This window comes from Lithobates pipiens, unplaced genomic scaffold (genome assembly GCF_037356315.1).
Source record: "Lithobates pipiens isolate NorthernLeopardFrog02 unplaced genomic scaffold, aLitPip1_a1.2 Scaffold_27, whole genome shotgun sequence".
Classification (NCBI taxonomy): domain Eukaryota; kingdom Metazoa; phylum Chordata; class Amphibia; order Anura; family Ranidae; genus Lithobates; species Lithobates pipiens.
This window is the reverse complement of record NW_027507788.1, coordinates 62,975,475-63,001,157: the sequence shown is the minus strand read 5'-3', so window position 1 is coordinate 63,001,157 and position 25,683 is coordinate 62,975,475. Positions and strand designations below refer to the sequence as shown.

At 43.6% G+C, this 25,683-nt stretch overlaps 1 protein-coding gene across 1 annotated transcript in view; it reads left to right on the top strand.

The window, feature by feature from the left end:
• The window catches only part of SLC17A7 (solute carrier family 17 member 7), a 238,137-nt gene that overhangs the window by 193,959 nt on the left and 18,495 nt on the right, over positions 1–25,683 (top strand). The window contains exons 7-10 of the mRNA XM_077457005.1: positions 3,786–3,928; positions 16,180–16,329; positions 19,929–20,061; positions 20,552–20,662. Of these exons, the coding sequence (XP_077313131.1) occupies positions 3,786–3,928; positions 16,180–16,329; positions 19,929–20,061; positions 20,552–20,662 (537 nt within the window). The remainder of the gene's footprint in view (positions 1–3,785; positions 3,929–16,179; positions 16,330–19,928; positions 20,062–20,551; positions 20,663–25,683) is intronic.

Here is a 25,683-nt window from a genome sequence, read left to right as displayed (position 1 = left end):
CCAAAGCATGAAGGGATCATCGACTGATGGGTCATTTGAGTTAGAAGAACTCCCTTATCGTTTCTCTAATTTGTTTTGGGTTTTCAGGTTGTGAGAGGGTGAATATATCACAGTATATTGCACCATCTGTTTGCCCTTGTTTCGGTAAAACGATCCCCCACACTGATGGACGTAGGAGCATGATCAGACCGAGTTATTACATGTATTTCTGACTTCATAATCTTTTTCAACATGAATTTGTCTACTAGAAATAAATCTATACATGAGTACGTATGATGCCCATTGGAAAAAAAGGTAAAGTCCTTTTATGTGGAGTGCTGGCATCTCCACACATCAAATAGTCCAGAGGATGCGATAAACTGGGCCAAAGTTTCCCTTCTTAATTGAGTACACATGGGTTTGGAAAGGTCCAAGCCTTTATCTGGGATTACATTGAAGTCCCCGTATAGGATCACATGACCTTGTTTTAGGGGTGTCACTTTTTCCATATCGTCTTGTAGTTAATTTGTGTTTGGGAGGTACAGGTTTACCAATGTGTATTTAATTTTAAAGATCTCACATACAAGAATGATGTATCTGCCTGATGCAGCTAGGTGAGTTTCAAGTTGAGTGAATGAAATGGAGTCTCTGATGGCAATTGCAACTCCTCCTTTCTTTTTGGGACCGTTCAACCATATATACATGAGGGAAATGATGGTGGCGAAATGATGGATGGGTTTGAGAGATAAAGTAAGTCTCTTGGAAACAGATAATGACACTCTTGAGCCTAGTCGCTTCCTTCGAAGCCATTTGTCTTTTGTGAGGGCTGTTCAAACCTTTCACATTAAAAGAGGTAATGTTAAATGCCATCTTAGATATATAGATAGTATGTACCGTGCTGCAGTGTGTAATTGGGCCGGTGTACTCTTTTGTTACCTGGCGATGATTCTGTTGTCCTTGTCGTGATGGTAAGTAGAAGTAGGGAGCTGGACAAAGTGGCCCTGTGTGCCCCTACATACCAATATGGAAGTCCGTCCAGTGCTGTGAAGATGAACGATGAAAAAAAAACAAGAAGAGACAGTCAAAGTAATAAAAAACAGCGATTCTATGTATAATCTGTGGAGAAGATTTACCGCTAGAACTTGGGGGGTAACAAGAAAAGAACTGTGTGGAACTCTCCTGGGCCACCAGGGGATATAGGGATGTGGTGTTAGAGAAGTAAACATTCAGCCTGTTTCAGCATTGGAGCTAGCCCGAGTAGATGGAGGTGAGTGTGGCGTATCCTCCTCAATGTTGTTTGGGTCTAGGATTTGCCAATCTCTCATGAGTCGGAAGCCTTCCTTGACACTGGCTATCACATATGTGTTGCTGCCTTTGGTGACCAGCAGTTTAGCGGGGTAAAGCCATTGGTAGGAGATGCAGTGATTGTTCAGCGGTTTGTTGATGTGGCCAGTTGCTGGCATTGTTGCATAGTAAATGCAGAGAGATCTGCAAAAAAGGACAGTTCTTGCAGTTCTGGAGTCAGATCCTCCCTGCGTCTTGCAGACATCATGAATTGGTATTTTATGTGGTAGAAGTGAACCTGGACTATAGTGTCCCTGGGCAGATGGGAGGGGATGTTTTTAGGCCTTGGTAGTCGTGTATGTGATTAATGACAAGGCTCTCTAGCGGTGCTTCTGGAAGCGCTGCTTTTAGGAGGTTGATGAGGTAATTTTTAAGATCTGGGGGTTTGATAGATTTGGGGATGCCTCGGATTTGAATATTGTTTGGTCTTGATCTGTCTTCCAAATCAACCAATTTGGTTTTGATTCTAATTATTTCATAATCCATGTCATTATGAGCATGGACCATTTTATTGAATGTGGCTGTAAATTCTCCCAATTTTGATTCGATTCAATATGTCACACTCTTTTAGTTACTGCAGACACCTCTCTTTTAAATTGTTGTGTAATGGCTATTATGTCAGTGTGCAGAGTGGAGTGTAGAGACACCAGCAGGTCCTTAAGTGCTGCGTCTATGACTGGCTGATTCAGTGTGGGGAAGTCTGTAATGGAGTCTTGTAGCTTCCTGGTGTCATCTAAAGATGAATTAAAACAGCTTACCTCCTCTGTGTCTGTCAGTGCTGCAGATGTCCTTTTCTTACTCTTAGCTGGAGGAAACTGACAGAGGTGGGGAGTAATGTTCATGTTCCTGATTGTTGTTATTGTTATTGCAGCTTCGGTCTGCCTTGTGTGCCATTCCATGCTGCTAGAAAGAGCCGCGTGTAGCTTCTGTATGGCCACTGGCGTTATCTTGCTGTGGAGATGGCACGGCAATGTAAAGAAGTCCATCATCTTCCCTGGCTTGGCACATTCTTTTCTCTTTCGAGATGGCATCAGGGAGTGTGCCCGCACTGACTGTGCTTGTTGATGGTAGGAAACAAGGCTGTTTGTCGCTTTAAAGTCCCCTAATGGCCCGGGATGGATAGGAGTTGACTCGGTGTGCTGCCATCCACTCCGTCTGCAAGCCACACCCCCATAATCCATTTTTTTATAGTAAGTAGCATTTGCAAGTTGCCTCTTGTATGTATTTGTTTGTATCCATCACAACTGCTCCCCCTTTATCCACTGGTTTGATGGTGATGGCCTGATTTTTGCATAAATCATTTATAGCCCTTTCGCTCCTGTGGTGAAAGATTGTATAGAATTTTATTTTGCTGGGTAGATATCATAGATGTAACTCGCAGTCTGAAGCTGTCAAAATAAGTGTCCGTTTTTGGTTGCACCCTTGTGGAGGTGTGAAATTGCTGTTCATTTTGTTGCATTGCATTGTCCTAGGATTCCTTTCATTACTGTGAAAATATTCTTTGAGGCTTAGACTCCTGAAGAATTCCTCCAAATCTGACAATAACTGCAAATGATTCAATTTGGTGGTTGGGCAGAAAGTCTTTTGAAAGGACCGTTATTTCTGGTTCGGAAAGTTTATGATTTGACAAATTGATGATTCCAAGTTACTCTGTTATATTCAAATTGTCAGTCAGGTAAGCATTTACGCAAGAGATACCTTGGGATTCTGGATTGGATTCCAGGTCACTGATAGCAGGAGGTAGACATGTTGTGTTGGTTTTATGTTGTTTAGATTGTGTCCAAAAGGTCTGCTCTTGTAGCTTTTGGAGGTTTTTTTTGCTTCCTAATAATGGCAAGTTTTTGAAATTGTCTTTGTAAAGTTTCCATTCCATTCTTAATTTGGTTAATGATTGTAGGGTCCACTGATGTTAGGGTTTCACACACAGCTTTTGTTTCCTGATTGTTACCCTTTTACCATTCAGTTTATGAATGGTAAAAGTTTGTTCCTTAATCTTTCGCTGGTACGTCTGCAAAGTCCTTCTGCGTAAGGAGAGTTCAGTGTATTTGCACAAAGATTTCTAATCTGGAGACCTTGTGGTATGAGAGTCCTCTTTTTGCATCTTGAGAGAAAGAAGATGTCACTGTTGATCTCTATTTCCCTTAGGTTGGTTAACTGCTTCTTTATGCGACTATATGCATTATCACCCCAAGCAAGTATTCATAGATAATTGTCAGAGAGAAAATTTCGACAGGCCACCATTAGGAAAAAATTGCTTTTTTTCCAGTTTTTGATTATTCCTTTATTTCATTGATGATGGTCTATCCTTATTACAAGATAAAAGTAGTATTGGAAAAAATACAGTGCATAGGTATATAAACTGTTAGTATACCAACCCGTATGTCTAAGTACCTCTTTTGTAAATGTCCAGCTACCATATTAAATTAACAGTCATTTTAAAGAAAGCATTTTCTTATCCCCAGGGAGCTTTGGTATTTTCTGGTACATGTTCTGGATTCTTGTCTCCTATGAAAGTCCAGCACAACATCCCACAATATCAGAAGAAGAGAGAAGGTACATTGAGGAGAGTATTGGAGAGAGCACAGGTTTCATGAACCCATTGGCGGTAAGCTAAATTTTCTTTTTCTATAATTCTTTTTTTTTTATAATTCTATCAGTAAAGTGTTGTATTGTGTTAGTCAAAGGTGTTGGTCAAAGGTAGTATTAGCAACAGTAGGCAATACTTTTCATGTCGGTAACTGAATATAGTTTTAGGTTCAAGCTATTGAAAACCCTTTTCTTCTTCGGGTATGCTTTTCTACAAATAACTTATAAAACAATAATTATATACAACAATCAGCCATAACATTATAACCACATACCATAACCACCTATTGAGTAGGTCCCTCTTTTGCCAACAAAACAACCCAGACCTGTTAAGGCATAAACACCACTAGACTTTTGAAGGTATGCTGTAGTATCTAGCATCAAGCCGTCAGATCCTTTAAGACACACTGCCTCTGCCAGCTTGCCTTCTCCCCAAAGTGCATCCAGGTGCCACCTCTCCCTCAGGTAAAAGAAACCTGTACCTCTGTCTCTGCATTTACGTTTTCTTGGTTGTTATATAGATTTAACCAGTCCACGTGCTTTGATGTCAACTTAGTTTGTGTATATGTGTATTCCCATTCCTTCCTCTCCCTCTGCTCCCTAAATTTCCCTATCAGAACTATACTATGGTCAAGGCTGTAGAAATGTTCTGCCAAGGGAAAGTCAGTTCTGTTATATTTAATAGTAAATCTGTAAATTCTTTCTTAGTATTTATTCCTCCAGTTGAGTTTTAATAAATCTACATAATGTAATGTCATCTGCAAAATGCCTGACCTTACCCCTGTTTTATCCACTAAGTAATTTATAAAAGAGTTAAAAGAACCAAGCCCAAAATGAATCCTTGTGGAACATCACTGCTAACTTTGCTCTATTTGTAATAAAATGCTCATCAACATTGGGACAAGGTGCTTTGGCGTGGGGGGCCCACAGGGTGTCCCCCTTCCACAAAGCACCCACTCCCCATGCTGAGGACATACGGCCTGGTATGGTTCAGGAGGGGGGTGCTCGCTCGTCCCCAACCCCTTTCCTGGCCGGCCAGGCTGCGTGCTCAGATAAGGGCCTGGTATGGACCTTGGGGGGACCCCCATGCCGTTTTTTCAGTTTAAGGGGTTCCCCTTAAAATCCATACCAGGTGACGGGGCTCACAAGGTATCAATCTTGCCGTTAAAAGCGGCGAGATTGACTTCCTTTTCTAGTCCCGTCATAACTCATCACATTCAAAATGGATGGACTTTAGCCCATGTGTGGGCAAGTCCGTTCATTTGGAAGTCCGTCGTAACTCTGTTGAAAGTCCGTCGGGAAGACCGGCAGACCTAGTCTGCAAGAAAGTCCGGTCATGTGTGGGCAAGTCCGCTCGTTCAGAGAGTCCATCGGAACACCGCCGGAAGTCCATCGGGAAGTCCGTCGGACCTAGTCTGCTGGAAAGTCTGGTCATGTGTACGTGGCATTAGTCTGAATGTAAAATGGCGCATCTTTAAAGAACATGCTGCAGCAAAAATGAAAAAGAAGTCAAATCACATTTACAGTATCTCACAAAAGTGAGTACACCCCTCACATTGTTGTAAAAATATTGTATTATATCTTTTCATGTGACAACACAGAAGAAATTACACTTTGCTACAATGTAAAGTAGTGAGTGTACAGCTTGTATAACAGTGTAAATTTGTTGTCCCCTCAAAATTACTCAACACTCCATTAATGACTAAACCGCTGGCAATAAAAGTGAGTACAACCCTAGGTGAAAATGTCCAAATTGGGCCCAATTAGCCATTCCCCTCCCCCCGGTGTCATGTGACTCATTAGTGTTACAAGGTCTCAGGTGTGAATGGGGAGCAGGTGTGTTAAAATTGGTCTTATCGCTCTCACTCTCTCATACTGGCCACAGGAAGTTCAACATGGCACCTCATGGCAAAGAATTCTCTGATTTGTGCTCTACATAAAGATGGCCTAGGCCAGTGATTGCGAACCTTGGCACCCCAGATGTTTTGGAACTACATTTCCCATGATGCACAACTACACTGCAGAGTGCATGAGCATCATGGGAAATGTAGTTCCAAAACATCTGGGGTGCCAAGGTTCACCATCACTGGCCTAGGCTATAAGAAGATTGCCAAGATCCTGAAAATGAGCTGCAGCATGGGGGCCAAGACCCTACAGTGGTTTAACAGGACAGCTTCCACTCAGAACAGGCCTTGCCATGGTCGACCAAAGAAGTTGAGTGCATGTGCTCAGTGTCATATTCAGAAGTTGTCTTTGGGAAATAGACGTATGAGTGCTGCCAGCATTGCTGCAGAGATTGAAGGGGTGGTGGGTCAGCCTGTCAGTGCTCAGACCATATGCAGCACACTGCATCAAATTGGTCTGTATGGCTGTCGTCCCAGAAGGAAGCCTCTTCTAAAGATGATGCAAATGAAAGCCTGCAAACAGTTTGCCGAGGACAAGCAGACTAAGGACATGGATTACTGGAACCATGTCCTGAGGTCTGATGAGACCAAGATAAACTTATTTGGTTAAGATGGTGTGTGGCGGCAACCAGGTGAGGAGTACAAAGACAAGTGTGTCTTACCTACAGTCAAGCATGGTGGTGGAAGTGACATGGTCTGGGGCTGCATGAATGCTGGGGAGCTACAGTGTGTTGAGTTCTTTTGAGGGAACAGAAAATTGACACTGTTATACAAGCTGTACACTCACTACTTTACATTGTAGCAAAGTATAATTTCTTCAGTGTTATGAAAAGATATAATAAAATATTTACAAAAATGTGAGGGGTGTACTCACTTTTGTGGGATACTGTAAATTGACGTGTGTTTGCAATTGCCGGAACCCAACTATTTAAAAAAGAAAAAAAGAACGGTGTGGGGTCCCCCCCAGTCCACACCAGACCCTACAGGTTGTGGAGTCCCCCCCAAAACCCATGCCTGGCCCTTTATCCTGAGCATGCAGCCTGGCAGGTCAGGAAAGGTGAGGGACGAGTGAGCACCCCCCTCCTGAACCATACCAGGCCACTAGCCCTCAACATGGGGGTTGCTTTGGGGTGGGGGTGCTCTGCCCTATTACCCCAAAGAACCTTGTCCCTGTGATGATGGCGACAAGGGTCTCTTCCCCACAACCCTGGGCTGTAGTTGTGGGGGTCTGCGGGCGGGGGGATTATCGGAATCTGGAAGTACCCCTATCCATTCACCAAAAACATTGTCAAAAAGTAATAAAAACAGAGACAGTTTTTGAGAATTCCAGTGTCCCCCAATGTAAATCCATCATCAATCACAACACCCACCCCCACTTTGCCCAATCAGGGCGCATAATGTGAACGGGGCAAACAGTCAGGCCGCGTACACACGCGCGGACTGTTGGCCCAACTTTGTCCGTCCAACAGTTTGAGCGAACAGTCCGCTCAAACTTAGCATGGACGGACATGGCCACACACACGACGGACGAACAGTTTGCTGAAACCGTGCGCGATGACGTGAACGGCACGTACGACGGGACGAAAAATACGACGTCCTATACACTGCAATGCAACCTTCCGACGTGGAAATCCTTTCTGAGCATGCGCGAGACTTAGTTGGCCGAACAAGCCTACACACGAGCGAACAGTCCGCTGAAACCTTGTTTCAGCGGACAGTTTTTCGGAATTTCCGTAAGACCTTGTTCGGCCAACTGTCCGCTGAAACTGTCCGCTGAAGCCCCACACACGAGCGGACTGTCCGCCCAAACACTGTTCAGCGGACAAGGTTGGGCGAACAGTCCGCGCGTGTGTACGCGGCCTCAATGTTTGGCTCAAACTCATGCTCAGGCCGAACTGTTTGCCCAGTACAGGTCACCGGCTGTGTCCATCGGATCAATCACAGCACATCACATGACAATTGTAAACAATGGATTGCTTTCTTTCATACAATACACACTAAACGAATGTGTTTCATTCAGTAAAAATGGTTGCTTAAACCAAATGTAGTGTAAAAAATAAGAAAAAAATCCAAATCACTACCCCAGTTACTGCATTGCTCTGGTCAAAGCATGTTAAAAAAAAAATATGTATTACATACTGTTACCAGTCAGTATAACTGCCACACTAGTTATACAATGATGCTGTACTGCACTGGTGACAGTATGTAAAAATAAATAAATGTGAAAACATTTTTTATTTCTTAATTTTCCCGAAAAATTGTGACAAAAAATTACAACTTTAAAAAAACTCACCATGCCTCTTAATAAATAACATAGACTGTGTACTTTCCAAAAAGGGGTCATGGGGGGGAGTTATTTGTACTGTCCTAGCATTAAGAAATGAGATAGGCCGCCAGTATATCAGGATTGATCCATTTTCAGATATACAGTATGTACCATAGTTTATAACTTGCCTACAGACTAAATAAACACTGATTTGGGTTATTTTCACCAAAGACATGTAGCAGAATACATGTTGGCCTAAATTTATGAAGAAAGATTTTTTATTTGCAGAATTTTTTAACAGAAACTGAAAATGTTTGGTCTTTTTTTAAATATACCGTATTTATCGGCGTATAACACGCACTTTTTTCCCCCCTAAAATCAGGGGTAATTCGGGGGTGCGTGTTATATGCCGATCCCCCGCTGTTTCTAAGGTACTCGGCCATTCTCGGTGGCTTCCAGCCGAGAACGGCCGAGTGTGGCCGAAAATAGCTGAGAGCGGTCGAGTGCGGCCGAAAGCCGTCGAGAATGGCCGAGTGTGGCCGAAAATAGCCAAAAGCCGCTGAGAACGGCCAAGAACTACCGGGCGCCGCCAAGATACACAGGACATCCACTCTTATCTCGGCGGCGCCATTTTTAAATGGCAAAGACACAGACAAGACTGCAAATGACTGACAAGGCTAAATGCAAGGCTGCAAATGACTGACAAGGCTAAATGCAAGGCTGCAAATGAAAGGCTGCATTGATGGGCATTTAAATTTAATTTTTTTTCCTTAAACTTCCCTCCTAAAAGTTTTTTCCTTTTAAATTCCCTCCTAAAATTGGGGTGCGTGTTATACGCCAGCACGTGTTATACGCGATAAATACGATATTTCGAAAAAAAAAAACAGTGGTGATTAAATAATAATAATAATACGAAGTGGTAATACAAAAAAAAAAGATTCCACAAGGTATATGCACCATCGATCATGTTGTCGAGTGATGAAGATCCATGTCAAGCAGGTTTAATGACACCCACTGAAAGACAAAACCCTTTGACATGTTCAATCCCGTTACTTCACTCATGCTAATTGACATCACCTGGCCACTGCCACTAAAGTAAACAAAGGTCAGTGACTTCATGAAGATCCCCAACCCAATAGACCCTGCCAGTTTGGACCAGAAGATGTAATTCAGAGCTAATGAAGCGACAGGATCTGACATGTCAGACATTTTTTTCTTTCAGTAGGTCAGCGGGAGTCATTCATTGTGATTGGTGTGGATCTGCATCACTGGACAATGTAATTGATGATGGATCTACATCATGGGAACATTTTTGCTCCTTTTTCATATTAAAGGATTTTTCAAAAACGGTGTGTTGTTTATTTACACTTATCACTTTATCTGTGAATAAGTAGGGGTTCTATGTACTACTTATTCATTACCGGGGGAGGGCAGTACCTGATGCCCCCTCTTATTTTTAAAAGGGGCTTCTAGATTATGATGAGCCCCCTTCCTGTAGACCTTCACAGCTACTGGGCCAGGATTGTGGGGCTGAGGCCCTTGTTCTCATCAACATGGTATCCCCCAATCCATGTTGAAGGTAAGTGACCTTGTATGCTCATCCCCCCTCCACTTCCTTTTCTGGCCAGCCAGGTGGCATGATTGGATAAGGTTCTGGTATGGATTTTGGGGGACTCTTTTTTTTATTGTTTTTTTGTGTATGATTCCCCCTTAAAATTCATACTTGACTTGAAGGGTATGCTATAGAATTTCGGGGGATGCCTTTTTTATGGGGTCCCCTTAAAATCTATTCCAGACCCAGAAGGCCTAGTATGAATTTTCTTCAACATTATTCCTGCCCCTCAATGTCTCATCAGAACCTCAGGTATTTATCAGGATGCTAGACCCAGTACTACTCATTTTGTGATCCTTAGACAACCATCTGTTGAGGGAACAGTGGGCACTTCCTTCACCATTGTTACATCAACCTCCTCATGTTCCAGAAATATGGATGAGTGTGGATCTTCCTGGACCTTTCTTGCATGCCTCTGCTCATATGTGGTGTGCGTAGGATGCATGGAGAAAAAATATTTTCTGTGTATGTTGTTTGTGATATGTAATGTATGTACAGTAATCTGTAGAGGAGATGGCTTGGCGGACGTGGTATGAATGATTCTCCATAGATCGTCACTGGAAATTAGTCATTATTCAGAATATCTGGGTGGTCCTGCACAGCTCAGATCAGATTGTTTTTTTCCCCAGGGAAATCTTACACAATGTGGTCTAATATTGAAACAGAAGCCATCAGACTCTCCACTTTTGTATAAGAATCCCAGATCTGAGTGTAGCCTCTTTTGAGGCAATTGCTTTGGTCTAGTTTTACACCCAACCTTTAGACTGGGTTCACACTAGTTGTGGCCGCGGCTCACAGCAGGGGTCCGGTGCGTCCATGTACACTGTTCCAGGTGCGAATCAGGTCCAAATTGTTGGCAGAATTCGCACCTGAAACTGAGCCAAAGACGCACAGGTCCCTTTTCCAGTGGGCTCCATGGCTGTCCCAGAGCTGTGTGAACCGGCTCAACTGGACACCCTTGATAACAGGGAACTTGGTTATCATTGAATTATTTTTACCCAAGTAACATCTAGATGCTTCAGGTGGATTAGATCTTCTTAATTGAAGGTTATATCCCTGATTCAAGCAGACAATGCCAAGAAGGTGGTATGCATCAACTCTCATAAGGATCTAGAGGTTTGGCGCAGCAAAGAGATAGATTGGATCCTGTTCTTGGTGCCTTGTCAACCATGTGCATTCCAGATATATACACAAGTGGCAGGCAGACCACCTCAGCTGGCAGCATCTTAACCCAATGGGAATAGTTCCAGGATGTGTGCTACATCTTGGCCTCCAGGTCAAAACTAAAGACTAGACACTTTTCATCTCTTGTCCTGTCACGTACCTTAGGAGTGGGCCTGACCAGCAGAGGGAGACCTCTTGTACAACCCCGGCTTGGAGACCACTGGAGTTGAGACAGTGGTTGGAGAAGCACGGTGAGGTAAGAATGCCTGAAGGGTTCTCTTAGCTGGAAGTGATGTGCCAGATAAAAAGCCATAACAGCTGGTGCAGGAGTGCTGCAGATGTAGGGCAGTGGATGCAGGACAGCAGATGCAGGTATGCTGCGGATGCAGGGCAGCAGATGCTGGACAGCAGGTGCAGGTATGTTGCGGATGCAGGGCAGCGGATGCAGGTCAGCAGATGTAGGTATGCTGTGGATCAGGTAGAGAAAGCTTATATGAAACTTCATTTAATTTCCTTTTCACCGGGAAGGGACCAATGTTTTTTTGTTCCAGTTTCCTTGCGGGGCAAGTCATTCTGAGGTTAGAGGTAGACAGCTATACTTCATCGCCCCAGTTGAAGGCACAATTCCCCTCTACTCTTCCTGTCAAATATCCTTTTATTCTTTGCCTGTGCCTTGATCATGGCCCCCTGTAATAATTTGTTATTATGATTCATGAAATCAACAGTGTTCTGGACTGCTGGAACCGTGGAATGATATCAGATAGCCGGCGTTGTTGTTCTTCAGTTGACAGAGAAGGCCTCATCAATCCTGGTTGCATTGGTTTGGAGGTATCAGGCATCTGGTTAACAGTTATGGGTTTACCTGGAACAGGACTGGTGGCAGCAGGGTAAGCAGGAGCTGGCACCCTGGGTAACATCCAAGCTGGACGGGGCTGCTGGGTAGCTTTCTGTTCTGCGCTCCCAGAGTCATTGGTCTATCTGTATAGACAAGGTGACTAGACCCTCAAAAATATTTGGAACACCAACCCAGGCTAGCTTGTCCTTTAAACCTTCAGATAGACCAAGGCGGAACTGGTGCCACAGGGCTGCATCGTTCCACTGAGTATCCGCACTCCAGTGTCAGAGTCAGCGTCAGAGTCAGCATCAGTGTCCAAGCTGGGTTTGGCAACAGGTAATCAGGCAGGCAGGCAGGAGGAAGCAGGGTCAAACAAGCCAAAGGTTAGGAATGGAGATAGCAGTGTGGTCAGGAAGCCGGGTCAGTACTGGAACAGGATACAGGCACAGAACCAGGATTTCAGGAGACAGCTGCAGATCAAACAGCAAAGACCCAGCACCCCTGAGGCATCTTTATAGGCCACTAGGCGCCAAATTGCGTTAAATTTTCTCTGGTAACTCTGTGGGATCGGTACCTCCTGACCTACGCCTTTCCTTGTCTGTCTTAGCCCTTGTACACGCGGTCGGAAATTCCGACGGAAAATGTTAGATCGGACCGTGTTGTCGGATAACCCGACCGTGTGTGGGCTGTACGACCAACAAAGTTTGAGACGTGGATATTAAATTGTTCTGACAACATGTGTCACGTACCTGGTGGACGAGCCTGGAGTGCAGGGAGCGGCCCCTCGTAGCCCCTGGCTCAAGAACCCCTGGAGGTGGTAACAGAGATTCGAAAGTTCAGGGGGCACAAGTGCCTGGCAGGTGTTGGTAGGTCCGGACGACAACAGCAACACGGATGGCAGTCGGCAGGAGACAGCAGGAGCAGACTGATGGACTGGCAAGATGGTGGTTGTCAGTGGAGACAGCGGACACTGGCAGGTCAAGACAGGAACAGCAGGCACAAGCAGATCCGGATGGATCAGTAGACAGCAGAGTAGTCAGGTACAGGCAGGGTCGGCAGCAGGCGGGCAACACAGTACAAGGGCAGAGGCAGAGACGTGGTCAGGCAGGCAGGTAGTCGGTGGCAGGCAGCAGGCAAACGTGGTCAAGAACAAGCCGGGTCACAGGAATCAAACTGGCAGGTAACAGGTAAACAGAATCTCAGGACACGCTGTAGACTGGACAGCGAGGGGAGAGTGGAAACCGAGTCCTTAAGAAGCCTTTAGGGCGCCAAAGCGGTCGCACGACGGGTCTGCGTGCGCTCGTTTGCCACGTCGCGCACCCGCGTGCGCCCGGTCGTACCGGGACGTAACCGTGTGCGTCCGTTCGCGTTGGCCCGCGCTAAAGGGGAACGACGGGTTCTCAACATGGGACCTCTGTGAGTAGATCTCCTAAGAACGATCGGGATGCCAGGACGGTCGTGACAACATGATCCGATCGGACTTAGTCCGATTGTTTGTAGAGAATTCCGATCGGACAAAGTGCCACGCATACTCAGATCAAATTACGAGACCAAAGCTATTGGCTACTAGCCTGAACGTAGTCCCGTCGTAACGAACGAACGTCATCACGTTCCGAACAATCGGATTTTACGTCAACTTTGTTCGACCGTGTGTATGCAACACCAGTTTCGGACAAAATCCGTCAGAAAAAATCTGACGGATTTTGTTGTTGGAATGTCCGACCGGGTGTACAGGGGCTTACAGGTTCATGACAAAGGGCATTCTGATATTCCTCATTGTTCCAAACCGGCCCAGACAGATGTGGTATGCCGACCAGATAAGTTGATCTACCGGGTCCTACTGCATCAGGATCTTCTATTCCAAAGTACCAATTTGCCATCTGCCTTCATGGTTTCTGACTTTAAGAGCATGGTAGTTGATGGTTGAAACTCAAGTTTTGAAAGACTGAACATAGTGAAGTCTAGAAATTTATTGATACTAAGCTTTCAGCACTATTGATGGTCAGAGTACCTACCTTTTCTATTCTGTTTTGGGAATTTTTTTACCTCTCCCATGTAGCTTCCCTTTGTGACTCAGTGGGATCTGAAGTAGTTATATTGTAGCCTTCTCTTTGGTGAGGTGATTATCTGAACTGGTCACATTATCCAGCAAGGAATCCTTCACAGTTTTGCACAGATGGTATTGAGGCCTGGATCTTCCTCCTGCCTAGGGTATTTTCTATCTGTCTCTCCAACGTCAACACCTTATCCTGTCCCTCAGTCCATCTGCTTCTAGTGCAAAAAATTCTTGACTTTGGATGACAGATCTGCAAGGCTGCCACTGGGGCTTCTATTATCACTTTCTCTAGGTCCTACCAGGTGGGCATTCGGCCTCTTCCTAAACCAACTGTGGGCCTAAAACCCCTCGAGCAGGCACTTTGAGCTGCAGGCAGTTCACAGCTTTGCTGTTATTGCTGTGTCTTGGACCTGTTGGCATTTGTTTCTCCCTTCTCCCTTCTCCAAGCATGCCCCAGGATTGTGACATCATAAGGGGCGGGGTCACTGGGTGACATCACCCGGTGACCCCATTCATTATGCCTATATAAGTCGTTGCGCACCGTGTCCACAGCATTACAGCAGGAGAGAGCATCATGTCAACATCGGAAGGACAGAAGGAAGAAGAAGAAGATGACAACGGTGACGACGAATTAAAAATCCGGGCCACCCCTAGCAAAAGAGTGGCAAAAGTGCAGAAGATAGCGAAGGAGCCCTGCAGAAGAACCAGGGAGCGGGAGAAGAGGCCAGAGATCGGGAGAAGAAGCGGAAAGAGCGGAGAAGTCAGAAGAGACCCCCGAAGTAGAGTACTTATTCACATAGGATGGGGGGCCAGAATCTGGGGGCCCCCTTATTAAAGGGGGCTCATGGATTTTGATAAGCCCCCGCCCGCAGACCCCAACACCCAACAGCCAGGGTTGTCTGGAAGAAGCCCTTGTCCTCATCAACATGGGGACAAGGTGCTTTGGGGTGGGGGCGCCCTGGTATGGCTCGGGGGGGGGGATCGTTCGTCTCCTCTACCCTTCCTGACCGGCTGGGCTGCGTGCTCGGATAAGGGTCTGGTATGAATTTTGGGGGGACCCCCATGCCGTTTTTTTGGTGTAGGGGGTTCCCTTTAAAATCCATACCAGGCGACAGGGCTCACAAGCTGTCAATCTCGCTGATAAAAGCGGCCAGAATGACTTATTTTTCTAGTCCTGTTGTAACTCATCACATTTAAAATGAACGGACTTTAGTCCCTGTGTGGGCAAGTCCATTCATTTGGAAGTCTCCGTAGGAACTCCATCAGGAAGACCGGTGGACCTAGTCTGCCGGAAAGTCTGGTCATATGTGGGCAAGTCTGTTCATCGGAAGGTCCGTCGGAACTCTGCCGGAATTCCGGCGGGAAGTCCGTCGGACCTAGTCTGCTGGAATGTCTGGTCATGTGTACAGGGCATACGAAGTCCTGGTCCTCCAAGCTTCTCAATGTAGGGGCGCCGTCAATCATTTTTTGGAAGTATGGCAGTGGGTGTTAGCAGACAAATGGGTCTATTGTGCAGTTGCTCATGGTTACAGGTTGGAATTCAAACGTTCCCCCCCCCCCCCCGCACACTTTATGCTTTCAAATGTTTTCCTGAATCTGCTAAAAGAGATTGTTACATTATCAGGCTCTCGATCACCTTCTGTCTTAAAGAGTGATCTTCCCTGTTTCAGAGGACAAAGTGGTTTGGAGCTTTTATTTAAATCTTTTTATAGTTCTAAAGTCAAACAGTGATGTTCATCCTATATTGGATCTCAAGCATTTGAACACATTTCCCCAGACACAGAAGCTTAGAAAATAATTAGTACATACAGTGTTGGCCTTGCTCTATCCAGAGGATATCCTGCCATCAATGGACATAAAGGATGCTTACCTACATGTCTGGATCTTTCCTCCTCACTAGAAGGTTTGTGGTGGAGTAGTGTAGTGTAGTAGTAGTGGTGTAGTTTTGGATAGGATAGGAAAGGATTAAAATGCCTTCTAGATTTTTTTTTTATTGTCTGTATACTAGGGAAAAGTCGGCCAAAGTGAGATGAATTCCCTACTTAGATGGCTGTACCCACAACAGGTGTTTTCATTGAAAGCTTTCTCTTCTTCCCTTCTCCTGGGGACAATTCTACCCTTTTAGAATTTCTCATGATTTATTTCTTGGAGGGGGAGGAATCATGATGAATGGATCTGCACTTTTGGTTGCCCCTGCCAACCCAACTCTGCTCAACAAAAATTGATAATTTGATTGACTTATCTCGAAAAAACCTGTTGGAAATTTTTTGGCCATAATGGCGACTGCGTTCTTTGAGGTACAGCCACCGTTCAAATATTGCAATATCAAGTTACAAATGTTTATATGCCATTTGAGTATTTAGAGAATGTATTTAAAACCATATCCATAATGTTATATATAAATAATGTTATATATAAATAATGTCTTTGCAGAAATTTAAAGCACCTTGGCGGAAATTTTTCACCTCTATGCCAGTGTACGCAATCATCGTTGCAAACTTTTGCCGCAGTTGGACATTCTATCTCTTGCTCATTAGCCAGCCGGCCTATTTTGAGGAAGTGTTTGGCTTTGAGATCAGTAAGGTATGGTGTTATTTCTGGAGGTACTATATTATTAACTTTCTAAATCGAGTTGAGATCAATAGCCTCTGTAAATAAATAATTTTGTTGTCATGTGGTTTTGAATAAAACCTTAGTAAAGAACACTAAAACCATAAAACACATCCTAAAAGCAAGTTTGACAGGGTTAGCTGAGGATAATATTGACAAAACTCTTTGAACAAGTAATCAACATTTAAGCTTATGGTAGTGCAATTATAAGTTGTTGAAATATATTAAAAATTATGTTTACTTTTGTGGTAAAAATCATACAGGTCTACAGTGCCCGGAGACAAGATAGACATTGAACTGTCACTTCAATATAGCGTTCTACTCTCAGCAAGTAACAACAGTTTCTGGCGCAAGAACAGTGTGTGATCATGGGGATCAAAGGTCCATTTTGGGGATACGGTGGTGGTATTAAATATCTCAGTCCTGTAGTTATTGATCAATAAGGCAAAAGAGCTAAAATAGCGACCATAGTAGTCCACATAGACAGCAAAGGGATTGTTCCGGGTGATGTAAAGTTCTTCCCAATAGCCCATTGTCAAGTTGGCATAGCTGGGAGCATAATTAGCCCCCATAGCTGTACTATTTGTTTGTAAATAAAGATGGCTTCTATGCATAAATAGTCCTTTAGGCCTGTAGAAGGAGCTGGTGCTCCGAGCATGTAGCCTTTTGTTCCGTCCATCTCTTCTCTGGTGACATCACATTCACTGTGCATTCCACGATGGTTGGCCCGGACTTTCTGGTGGCCACAGGATGTTCCAGTTATCCCCTCCATCTACAGCAGTTCCCTGGCATAGCGCACTGTCTGCAGGATGGACCAGAGCAGCATCCCCATGTTCTTCTTTTTTTAACAAACAGATGTGGTCTATTGACAGTTGCATGGTACACAACAATTAAAAAAAAGTGTTTTCCAATGGTTTTCCAATTTCATAGTACAATAAGACAACCTATTTGAAACTTAGACAGATAGACCAATTTAAACCCGTGCCAGAACAATGGACAACACAGTGTCCAGAACAAACTAAGAAATAATACGAAATACATCGTAGACATTGATATTTCCTGGTTGAGAGAACCGGTTATGACCATCATCCAATGAAGACTCAGCAGTGTGGTGGAATTCATGTCAAGGTCCAGGAGTACTAGACCTTATCAATTTTCCAGCGACACCGCTGTTGGAGTAGGTTATCTTGTATAGGGGTAGAGGCGCATCAACCAGAGCTTCCCCGACCGCAACTCTGGTGCAGTCGAAGAAGCCTATTTTAGCAGAATTTCTTTGTTTGCATAGTATAGGAGATACGCTATAAGAAGCTTAGAGTGATGGGAACATTGGTCCTCATCTGGGATTCCCAGTATTGCTGGAGACATGGCGGGTACCAGAGTGAGTTGTGATCTAAGATTGATTTCAGCGAACTGACATACTGCAGTGTGAAATACTGTAAACTGAGATTGGTTAAAAGGAAACTAAGTGTTTATACTGAATTGGATGTGGGTGACGATCCTCAGAATCACTTATCAGCAGGGTGGGGTAACTGCAGTACTCCAGCTGTTGTGGAACTACATGTCCCATGAGGCATTGCAAGATGACAGTTACATGCATGATTCCCAGAGGCAGAGGCATGATAGGAAGACTGACAGTTACAAGCATGACTCCCAGATGCAAGGGCACAATGGGACTTTTAGTTCGGCAACCGCTGGAGGGCTGCAATTAGCCCACCCCTGGTCATTTTGCATACATTTTGCAATCTAAATACTATGAGATGTGCCATTAAAGAATAGGTACACTTAAAATAATACTGACACGGGTCTGGCTCTGGTTAACTGCAGAATTGAGTTTGCATCCTATTGGGATGATTCAGGGATTATTTCTAAGGTGCATTTATCTTTTAACCGGTTCCGGAACCGCCTTCCACACACTTACTGCATCAAGGTGGCCCGGTCAGGTGTACCCGTTGTCTGCCGCCCATCTGCAATCATTCCTGGAAGAGGCAGAATGGTGATCTGTCTATGTAAACTAGGCAGATCACCATTCTGTCACAGGGAAAGAGAGAGATCTTGTGTTTCTGCTAAGCAGGAACACGGGTCTCTTTCTTTCCCCAGTCAAAACATCCCCCACACAGTTAGCAAGCACCCCCCGGGACGTAATTAACCCTTTGATCCCCCTGGTGTTAAGTCCTTCCCTGCCAGTGTCATTAGTATAGTAACAGTGCATATTTTTAGCATTGATTGCTGTATTTGTGTCACTGGTCCCCAAATAATTGTCAAAAGTGTCAGTTAGGTGTCCAATTTGCCCATCACAATGTCACAGTCCCGCTAAAAATCTCTGATTGCTGCTATTACTAGTAAGAAAACAAAAATTCCATAAAATATCCTATAGTTTTTAGATGCTATAACTTTTGCGCAGACTAATCAATATACTTATTAATGTACTTATTAGGATTTTTTACCAAAAATATGTAACTGAATACCTATATCCCTTATACCTTGTAGCTATGAATGTGCAAATTTTGTACCATCCGTGTAGTCGTGTTTAATGTATTGATATAATATTTTTAATATATCTGAAATAAAATTTAATGAATTTTTATAAATATTTTGTTTTTTTGTAAATTGTACCGCACAAAAATCCCCTGCTGCATTTTTCCCTCTCTTTCCTTCCCCTTTCCCGAATATAGTATTTTCAAAATATTAGGGGATGAGGTACCTATAACATGAATGTGTCTCTGGGATAGTGTGGACCATCAATTTCTAATGTAACTGAATACATATTGGCCTAAATTGATGAAGAAATTAATTTCTTTACACTTTTTCTATTGGATATGTATTATAGCAGAAAGTAAAAAAAATATATATTTTTTTCAAAATTGTAGCTTTTTTTGTTTATAGCACAAAAGAAAGCTATATTTGTGGGGGAAAAAAGGGCCTCAATTTTATTTGGGTACAGCGTTGCACAACCTTACAATTGTCAGTTAAAGTAATGTAGTGCTGTATCGCAAAAAATGGCCTGGTCATGAAGGAGGTAAAACCTTCTGGGGCTAAAGTGGTAATGTAAATATGATTACGCCAGAACAAAGAACTAGGTATGGTGTTAAATCAGTAGTAAACGTTCAACTAAAAAAGGAAATTTCTGCATTGCATACTAACACAATATCAAAGACTTATCTTAAAACAAAGCCCTTCAGTGGTGTGCTATCACCACTGACAGGGCTCCCATCTTCATCCGGTCTTCCTATCAGGTTTATGGGTTTCGGCAGCTTGAATGGCAAAGCCGCAACAATGTCAATCTCGTGCATGTGCGCGGGAGTCATGGCGGAGGCACATAGCTTTGAAGTGACAGCATGGAGTATGCTGTCTCTTCAGAGCACATGCGCTAGTGAAGTCAATGGCTGCAGAAACAGCAAATATCTCCTAAGTGGTGCAAGTTTAAGAGATATTCTTTGTACCTACAGGTAAGCTTTATTATCGCTTCCCTGTAGGTACAAGTTTCCAAGCGGTGTTTACTACTGCTTTCATTAGAAAAGTATACAATATTCTATAATTTTTGCGTGATATTTTGCTTCATGTATGTCTTACAGGTTGGTCTTCTCTCTGCACTACCCCACTTGGTAATGACAATCATTGTACCCATTGGAGGACAGATAGCTGACTTCCTGCGTACCAAAAGAATAATGTCCACAACCAATGTCCGTAAAATGATGAATTGTGGAGGTATGTAATGTTGGTTAATGCAATCAGTACTGAAGTTGTGCATTATATGATCTACCTGATGTGGTATACATTTTGATTTGGGACAAACCAGTCCATTTATAGCAAGGCCATTTGTTTTAAGACTGCAACCTTAACTAGTTGAATTAGAGGTATCAAAAAACTTTAAAAGCAGTTTTTTTTTTAATATTTTCCTGATCTGTGGAAATCTGATCTGTGGAAATTAATACCAAAAAAGAAGAAATTTGTGACTAAAAATGAGTTCCATTGGAAAAGGATTTTGCAAAGGTCATTACATAGTTTGGTAGTTGTTGCTGACAAACATGTGTAGACATGAGTGAAGTCACCAAGACTGACTTTTTTCAAATCGGGGTTCACAGTACAAAAAAAAAGGCAGTACATATGTAAACTTATGGCATATACTATTTAAATAAATTTAAATTACACATTAAAGGATAACTGGTAATTCAAATATATAATATTTTGTATGCAGGTTTTGGTATGGAGGCCACACTTCTTCTAGTCGTGGGCTATTCACACTCTAAAGGAGTAGCCATTTCTTTCCTTGTTCTAGCTGTGGGCTTCAGTGGATTTGCTATATCAGGTAAGTCATTAAACTTGTATAAATATCCAATAATAATGTAAAATCTTGTATGGTTAATTTGCCAGTGAAAAAGCCACAAAGTAAAATACATAAGCTATTCAATAAAGTAGTGAGGGTTCCTTGGCACAAATAGCAGTCAGTCATAGCAACTAATTCGATTTTGGCATACTTCAGTCAATTATGCAACGTAAATCCCAATTTGTTGCTATAGATTATTGTATTTTATTGCATTGAACTGTGCATAATTTGTTTTCCACTATGATGCATGCACCCATCTAATACATTTAATGCAGTATTATGCGAAAGTGTACAATGTATAGATAACCAAGGTTTTGTAATAAGCAAAGATCACAGTAAAACACACACAAAAATGGGAAAAATTTAGTGAACCGAAAGATTATTTCAGTTGCAAAAGGCAAGGTATAAACTCCATTAAATGGCTAGAGCATGAGTGAGGTGGGGGAGGAGGTAAGCACACTGACATTTTTTGGAAGAATCTTTTGTTAGGTTACCGTAATTTGCAACCAAAGCTTTAAATGCCAATGAGTCACTATGCACCTGCCGACACCTCCACGAGGTACAGACTTTTTCTGGATCGAGCCACCAATATTTCCATTGCCATAATGTTGTTGAGTATGCAGGCCCATTCCAAAGGATGGGGAGGAGAAGAAAAAAATATTCCAATAATGGGATATACTACCCATGCTGCCAACATGCAATGCCATAAAATGCCTTTTTTTGTTTTTAAAATTGACCCAGACATCATTGACAATAGGGCAACTTGAACATCCGATATGGCAATAGAATTATATGAAGTGAATACATTCTGACAAAATGACGAAAGCAGACAGCAACTCCACCAGACATAAAGATATTCTGAGCATCTCCAACACAGTCTGGAGGTGGTCGGGTGCATACAATGCAGATCTATCGGGGTGTCACGATCTAGGGTCAGGCTCAAAAAACAGTTGCTATAGCAGTACCGCAACTACCACCAACCGGTAGGATAGGTACACAGGCAGTCACCCCGGTCAATGACACGGGCTCATCTGAGGTACAGATTCTAAGTACCAAATGGTGTTCACCAAAGCTCCTTATGATGGAGATGGATTTTTCTGCATGTTAGTACCGTGTCATGGTCCTCGTGATCTCCCCACCAAGAGGTGAGCAAGCCGGTCCAGTAGCAGATGAGCAGGTAGGGATCAAACATAAGTGTAGTCAGTAAACTACCCAAATGTCGATAACAAGTGGTAGCAAAATATATATGGCAGCAGTTAAGACAGGATAGAGATACTGCCTGGATAGAGCACAATAATCTGGCTGACAGGAAGTGCAGAGAAATGGCTTGAATCAGGAAGATCATTGGAGGAGCAAAGAGTTCAGGGTTAAAGACAAGCAAGATTTAAGACACGATCATTCAAGGAATTGTCCAGGGAACTGTGCAGCATTCACGGCAGCTCAGCAAGAAGAGACATTGCCTGACACAGCAGAGGTTCCAGGTTCACAATCAGGCCCTGACATGGGGTCGGATACCAAGGTGACATTGTCTTGTAACTCTTCTCTAGAGATGGGCTGAACACCCCTGGTTTGGTTCACGGCCGAACTGTCGAACATCGCAAAATTTGGACCCGCACAATAAACCCCATTGAAGTCTATGGGACCCCAAATTGGAAAATCAAAAGTCCCCATTTTGAAAGCATATATGCAATTATCAGCAATAAAAAGGGTATGGGGGCCTGGCAACTGCCCTGGTGGCCATGTACAAATAAAAAAAAAAACTGGAATTTAGAAGCTGGGAATATGGGGGCAGGGAGTGTATTTGTTTTTTTCACTGCAGCACCTGGGGCAGAGAAATTTGCCTGCTATACTCTACAACTGGTGGTTTGCTGCTGGCAGATGTGTTGCAAAGATCTGTGACATCCTTTGCTATAGGATTGTCAGTAACCGGTGTGACCAGAAATGTGTGGACTGCCACAGAGAATACCAGGTACAAGTAGAGTGTAAAATAATATAATTTATTTAATAGATAAGTGAATAACATAAGTGTAAACGCACCTCCAAAATACCAAACTGTGTAAAACAAACCAGAGAACGAAACAAACAGTGACACACAATGAACAACTGCCAAAATCAAATATATACAACAGATGCGGAATGCAAAGTGTAATCGCACTGTGCCAGGGTCAAACACTGGAGATCAAGCAGAGGCAGCTGGGAGGCAATACAGGATAGGAAGAGGGTAATGGGGACAGAGAGAGCAGGTGGGAAGGAATCAGGCTGCAGGGTAGGCATCAGGGTCGAGGAACAGGAAACAGGATGCAGGAACACTGATACGCAGGTCAGGGGCACATGGAGACAATACCACAGCAATGAGGAAGAGCATGCACAGGGTTTAACCACTTAAGCCCCAGACCATTTGGCTGGCCAAAGACCAGAGCGTTTTTTGTGATTCGGCACTGCGCCGTTTTAACTGACAATTGCGTGGTCGTGCAACGTGGCTCCCAAACAAAATTGATGTCCTTTTTTTCCCACAAAATAGAGCTTTCTTTTGGTGATATTTGATCACCTTTCCTTTTTTTTTTTTGGCACTATGAACAAAAAAATTGCAACAAGTTTGAAAAAAACGCATTATTTTTACTTTTTGCTATAATAAATATCCCCAAAAAATATATTAAAAAACAATTTTTTTCCTCAATTTAGGCCGATACGCATTCTTCCACATATTTTTGGTAAAAAAAATCACAATAAGCATTTAATGATTGGTTTGTGCAAAAGTTATAGCGTTTACAAAATAGGGTATCGTTTTATGGAATTTTTATTAATAATTTTTTTTATTAGTAATGGCGGCGATCAGCGATTTTTATCATGACTGCAACATTATGGAGGACAGATCGGACACTTTTGCCATGTTTTTGGGACCATTCACATTCATACAGCGATCAGTGCAATTAAAAATGAATTGATTACTGTGTAATTGTGACTGGCAGCGAAGGGGTTAACCACTAGATGTCGCTGTAGGGGTTACATGTGTCCTAGGGAGTGATTCTAACTGTGGGGGGGGCTGTGTGTGACACAACCCAATTACAGGGAGCGGTGATCACTGACAGTGTCACTAGGCAGAACGGGGAAATGCTTCTTTACTTTAGCATTTCCCCATTCTCCCTCTCCGTGAGACGATCACAGGTATTCCCGTGGATATCGAGTCCGCAGGACCCGCGATCCCGCTCACGAAGCTCCCAGTGGGCACGTGCCGCTGGCGGAATGCACACGCGTGCAACCCGCCTCTTAAAGGGCAACGTACAGGTATGGGATTCTGCCTGTACGTGCCCTTCTGCTGCAGTATATCTGTGTTAAGTGGTCGGGAAGCAGTTAAATACACTTCAGCATACAGAATCAGGTGATGACTGATGGCATGAGATGATGTCAGCTCCTGACTGCTGAGAGACACCCGCTGGAGGACACCAGAAATGCAGCCTATAGATCTGGAAGCCACAGTGCCACCAGCAAGTGAACTCTTCTCTTACAACCATCATCCCTGTCAGTGGAGGCTGCTGAGAGGTCATGAGATATAGTGGGGGTAGACATGAAAGGTGGGGAGTGAGGAAAAGAATTGTGTCCCTTGTGTGTGGCTTCCAGGTGTTCTTGCCAACAGGCTGAGTGGTAGGAGGTTAAATGCCTTGTCAAGCATGTGGTACCCAAATGGCTGGTGTTTTTGCCACGCTTGATCTGCTTGAGGCAGAGACTGCAAATTGCAACAGTGCGATCGGCTGCACATGTGCTAAAAAAGGCCCACACAGCTAAGTTGTGGGAAGTGGGCCAGGGAGATAACAGCTCCACAATCTGATGGAATAAGGTGGCTGCTCTCTACTCTTTCATGAGGACACCCTGCCTTATTTGGGTTGTTTCTTCTCCTCACTTTCTTCCTCTACTCTATCCATCACCAAAGTTGCATCACTGACCTCATCATCATCATCCCCTCCATCCTCATCATCACTGGAGCCAACTTGGAAATAAATTGTGGCTGGGGGAACACTGCCAATTTGTTGTTTTATCAGTGTTCTCCCCTCTCTGTAGACTCATGTTAGTCCCTTCCTCTACCTCAGAACCAACATCAGAATCAAGTAATGTCTGTGCATCCTCAAGAAGCAAGTGGCTGGTGTTGTGTTTAAATAATTCAGCTGACAGGAGTATCTGTGGACAAGGAAGCAGAATAAGCCAATCTGGCAGCTACGGTGGACTGCGCAGTGCGCACTAGTGTCAGCTTGGGTCATAGAGGATGAGGAGGATGAGAATGGTTTAGTAAGCCAGTCCACCACCTCACCTGTATGCTGTGGCTGGATAGCACTGGCAACATCACTAAAGTGAGAAAAATGTGCCCTGCCTGAGGTCGAACCACATCCACCTTTGCCTGTGGACACAGAAGCTGCTGGTCCACTCATAGTGGCATGGGAACATCTACCTCTCCTTGTTGGCCTCCCCGATATGATGGGGGGACTTATTACCTAAATTTAATAGAAAGTGGAAAATATGTGTTTGGATGCACTTTTTTGAATGAAAAGTGGCGTTTGGTAAATTGAGAACTTATGCTGATAGAAATGTAAAAACTATAATATAAGTATATAATATAATATTCTGTACATAAAGTACAGAAGAGGTACAATAAAGTCATAACTTATATAACTCGGTTGTAACGGATATAACTTTAAGAGGTCTTTCAGCTGAAATGGTGCATTATATTCTTGTGAAGGACTCTGTACTGATTTACACCACTCATTGCTCAATGAGATTGGGTATCTAGCCACCGCACCCAAACACCCCTGTCGGGATCTAACTGTGTTTGGGTGGAGGCTTTCACTGTCCGACTTTTAGATACTATTATACCAATCTCATGGTTGTGTGATGCTTTTCACAGCGTTGTTTAGCTATTATGGTCCTGGCCAGGCACTATTATCTGAGCGTGGTGTAATGGTTGTACACAAAAATTCTGTCTGTGAGGCCCTTATTTTGATATGGGGGGAAGG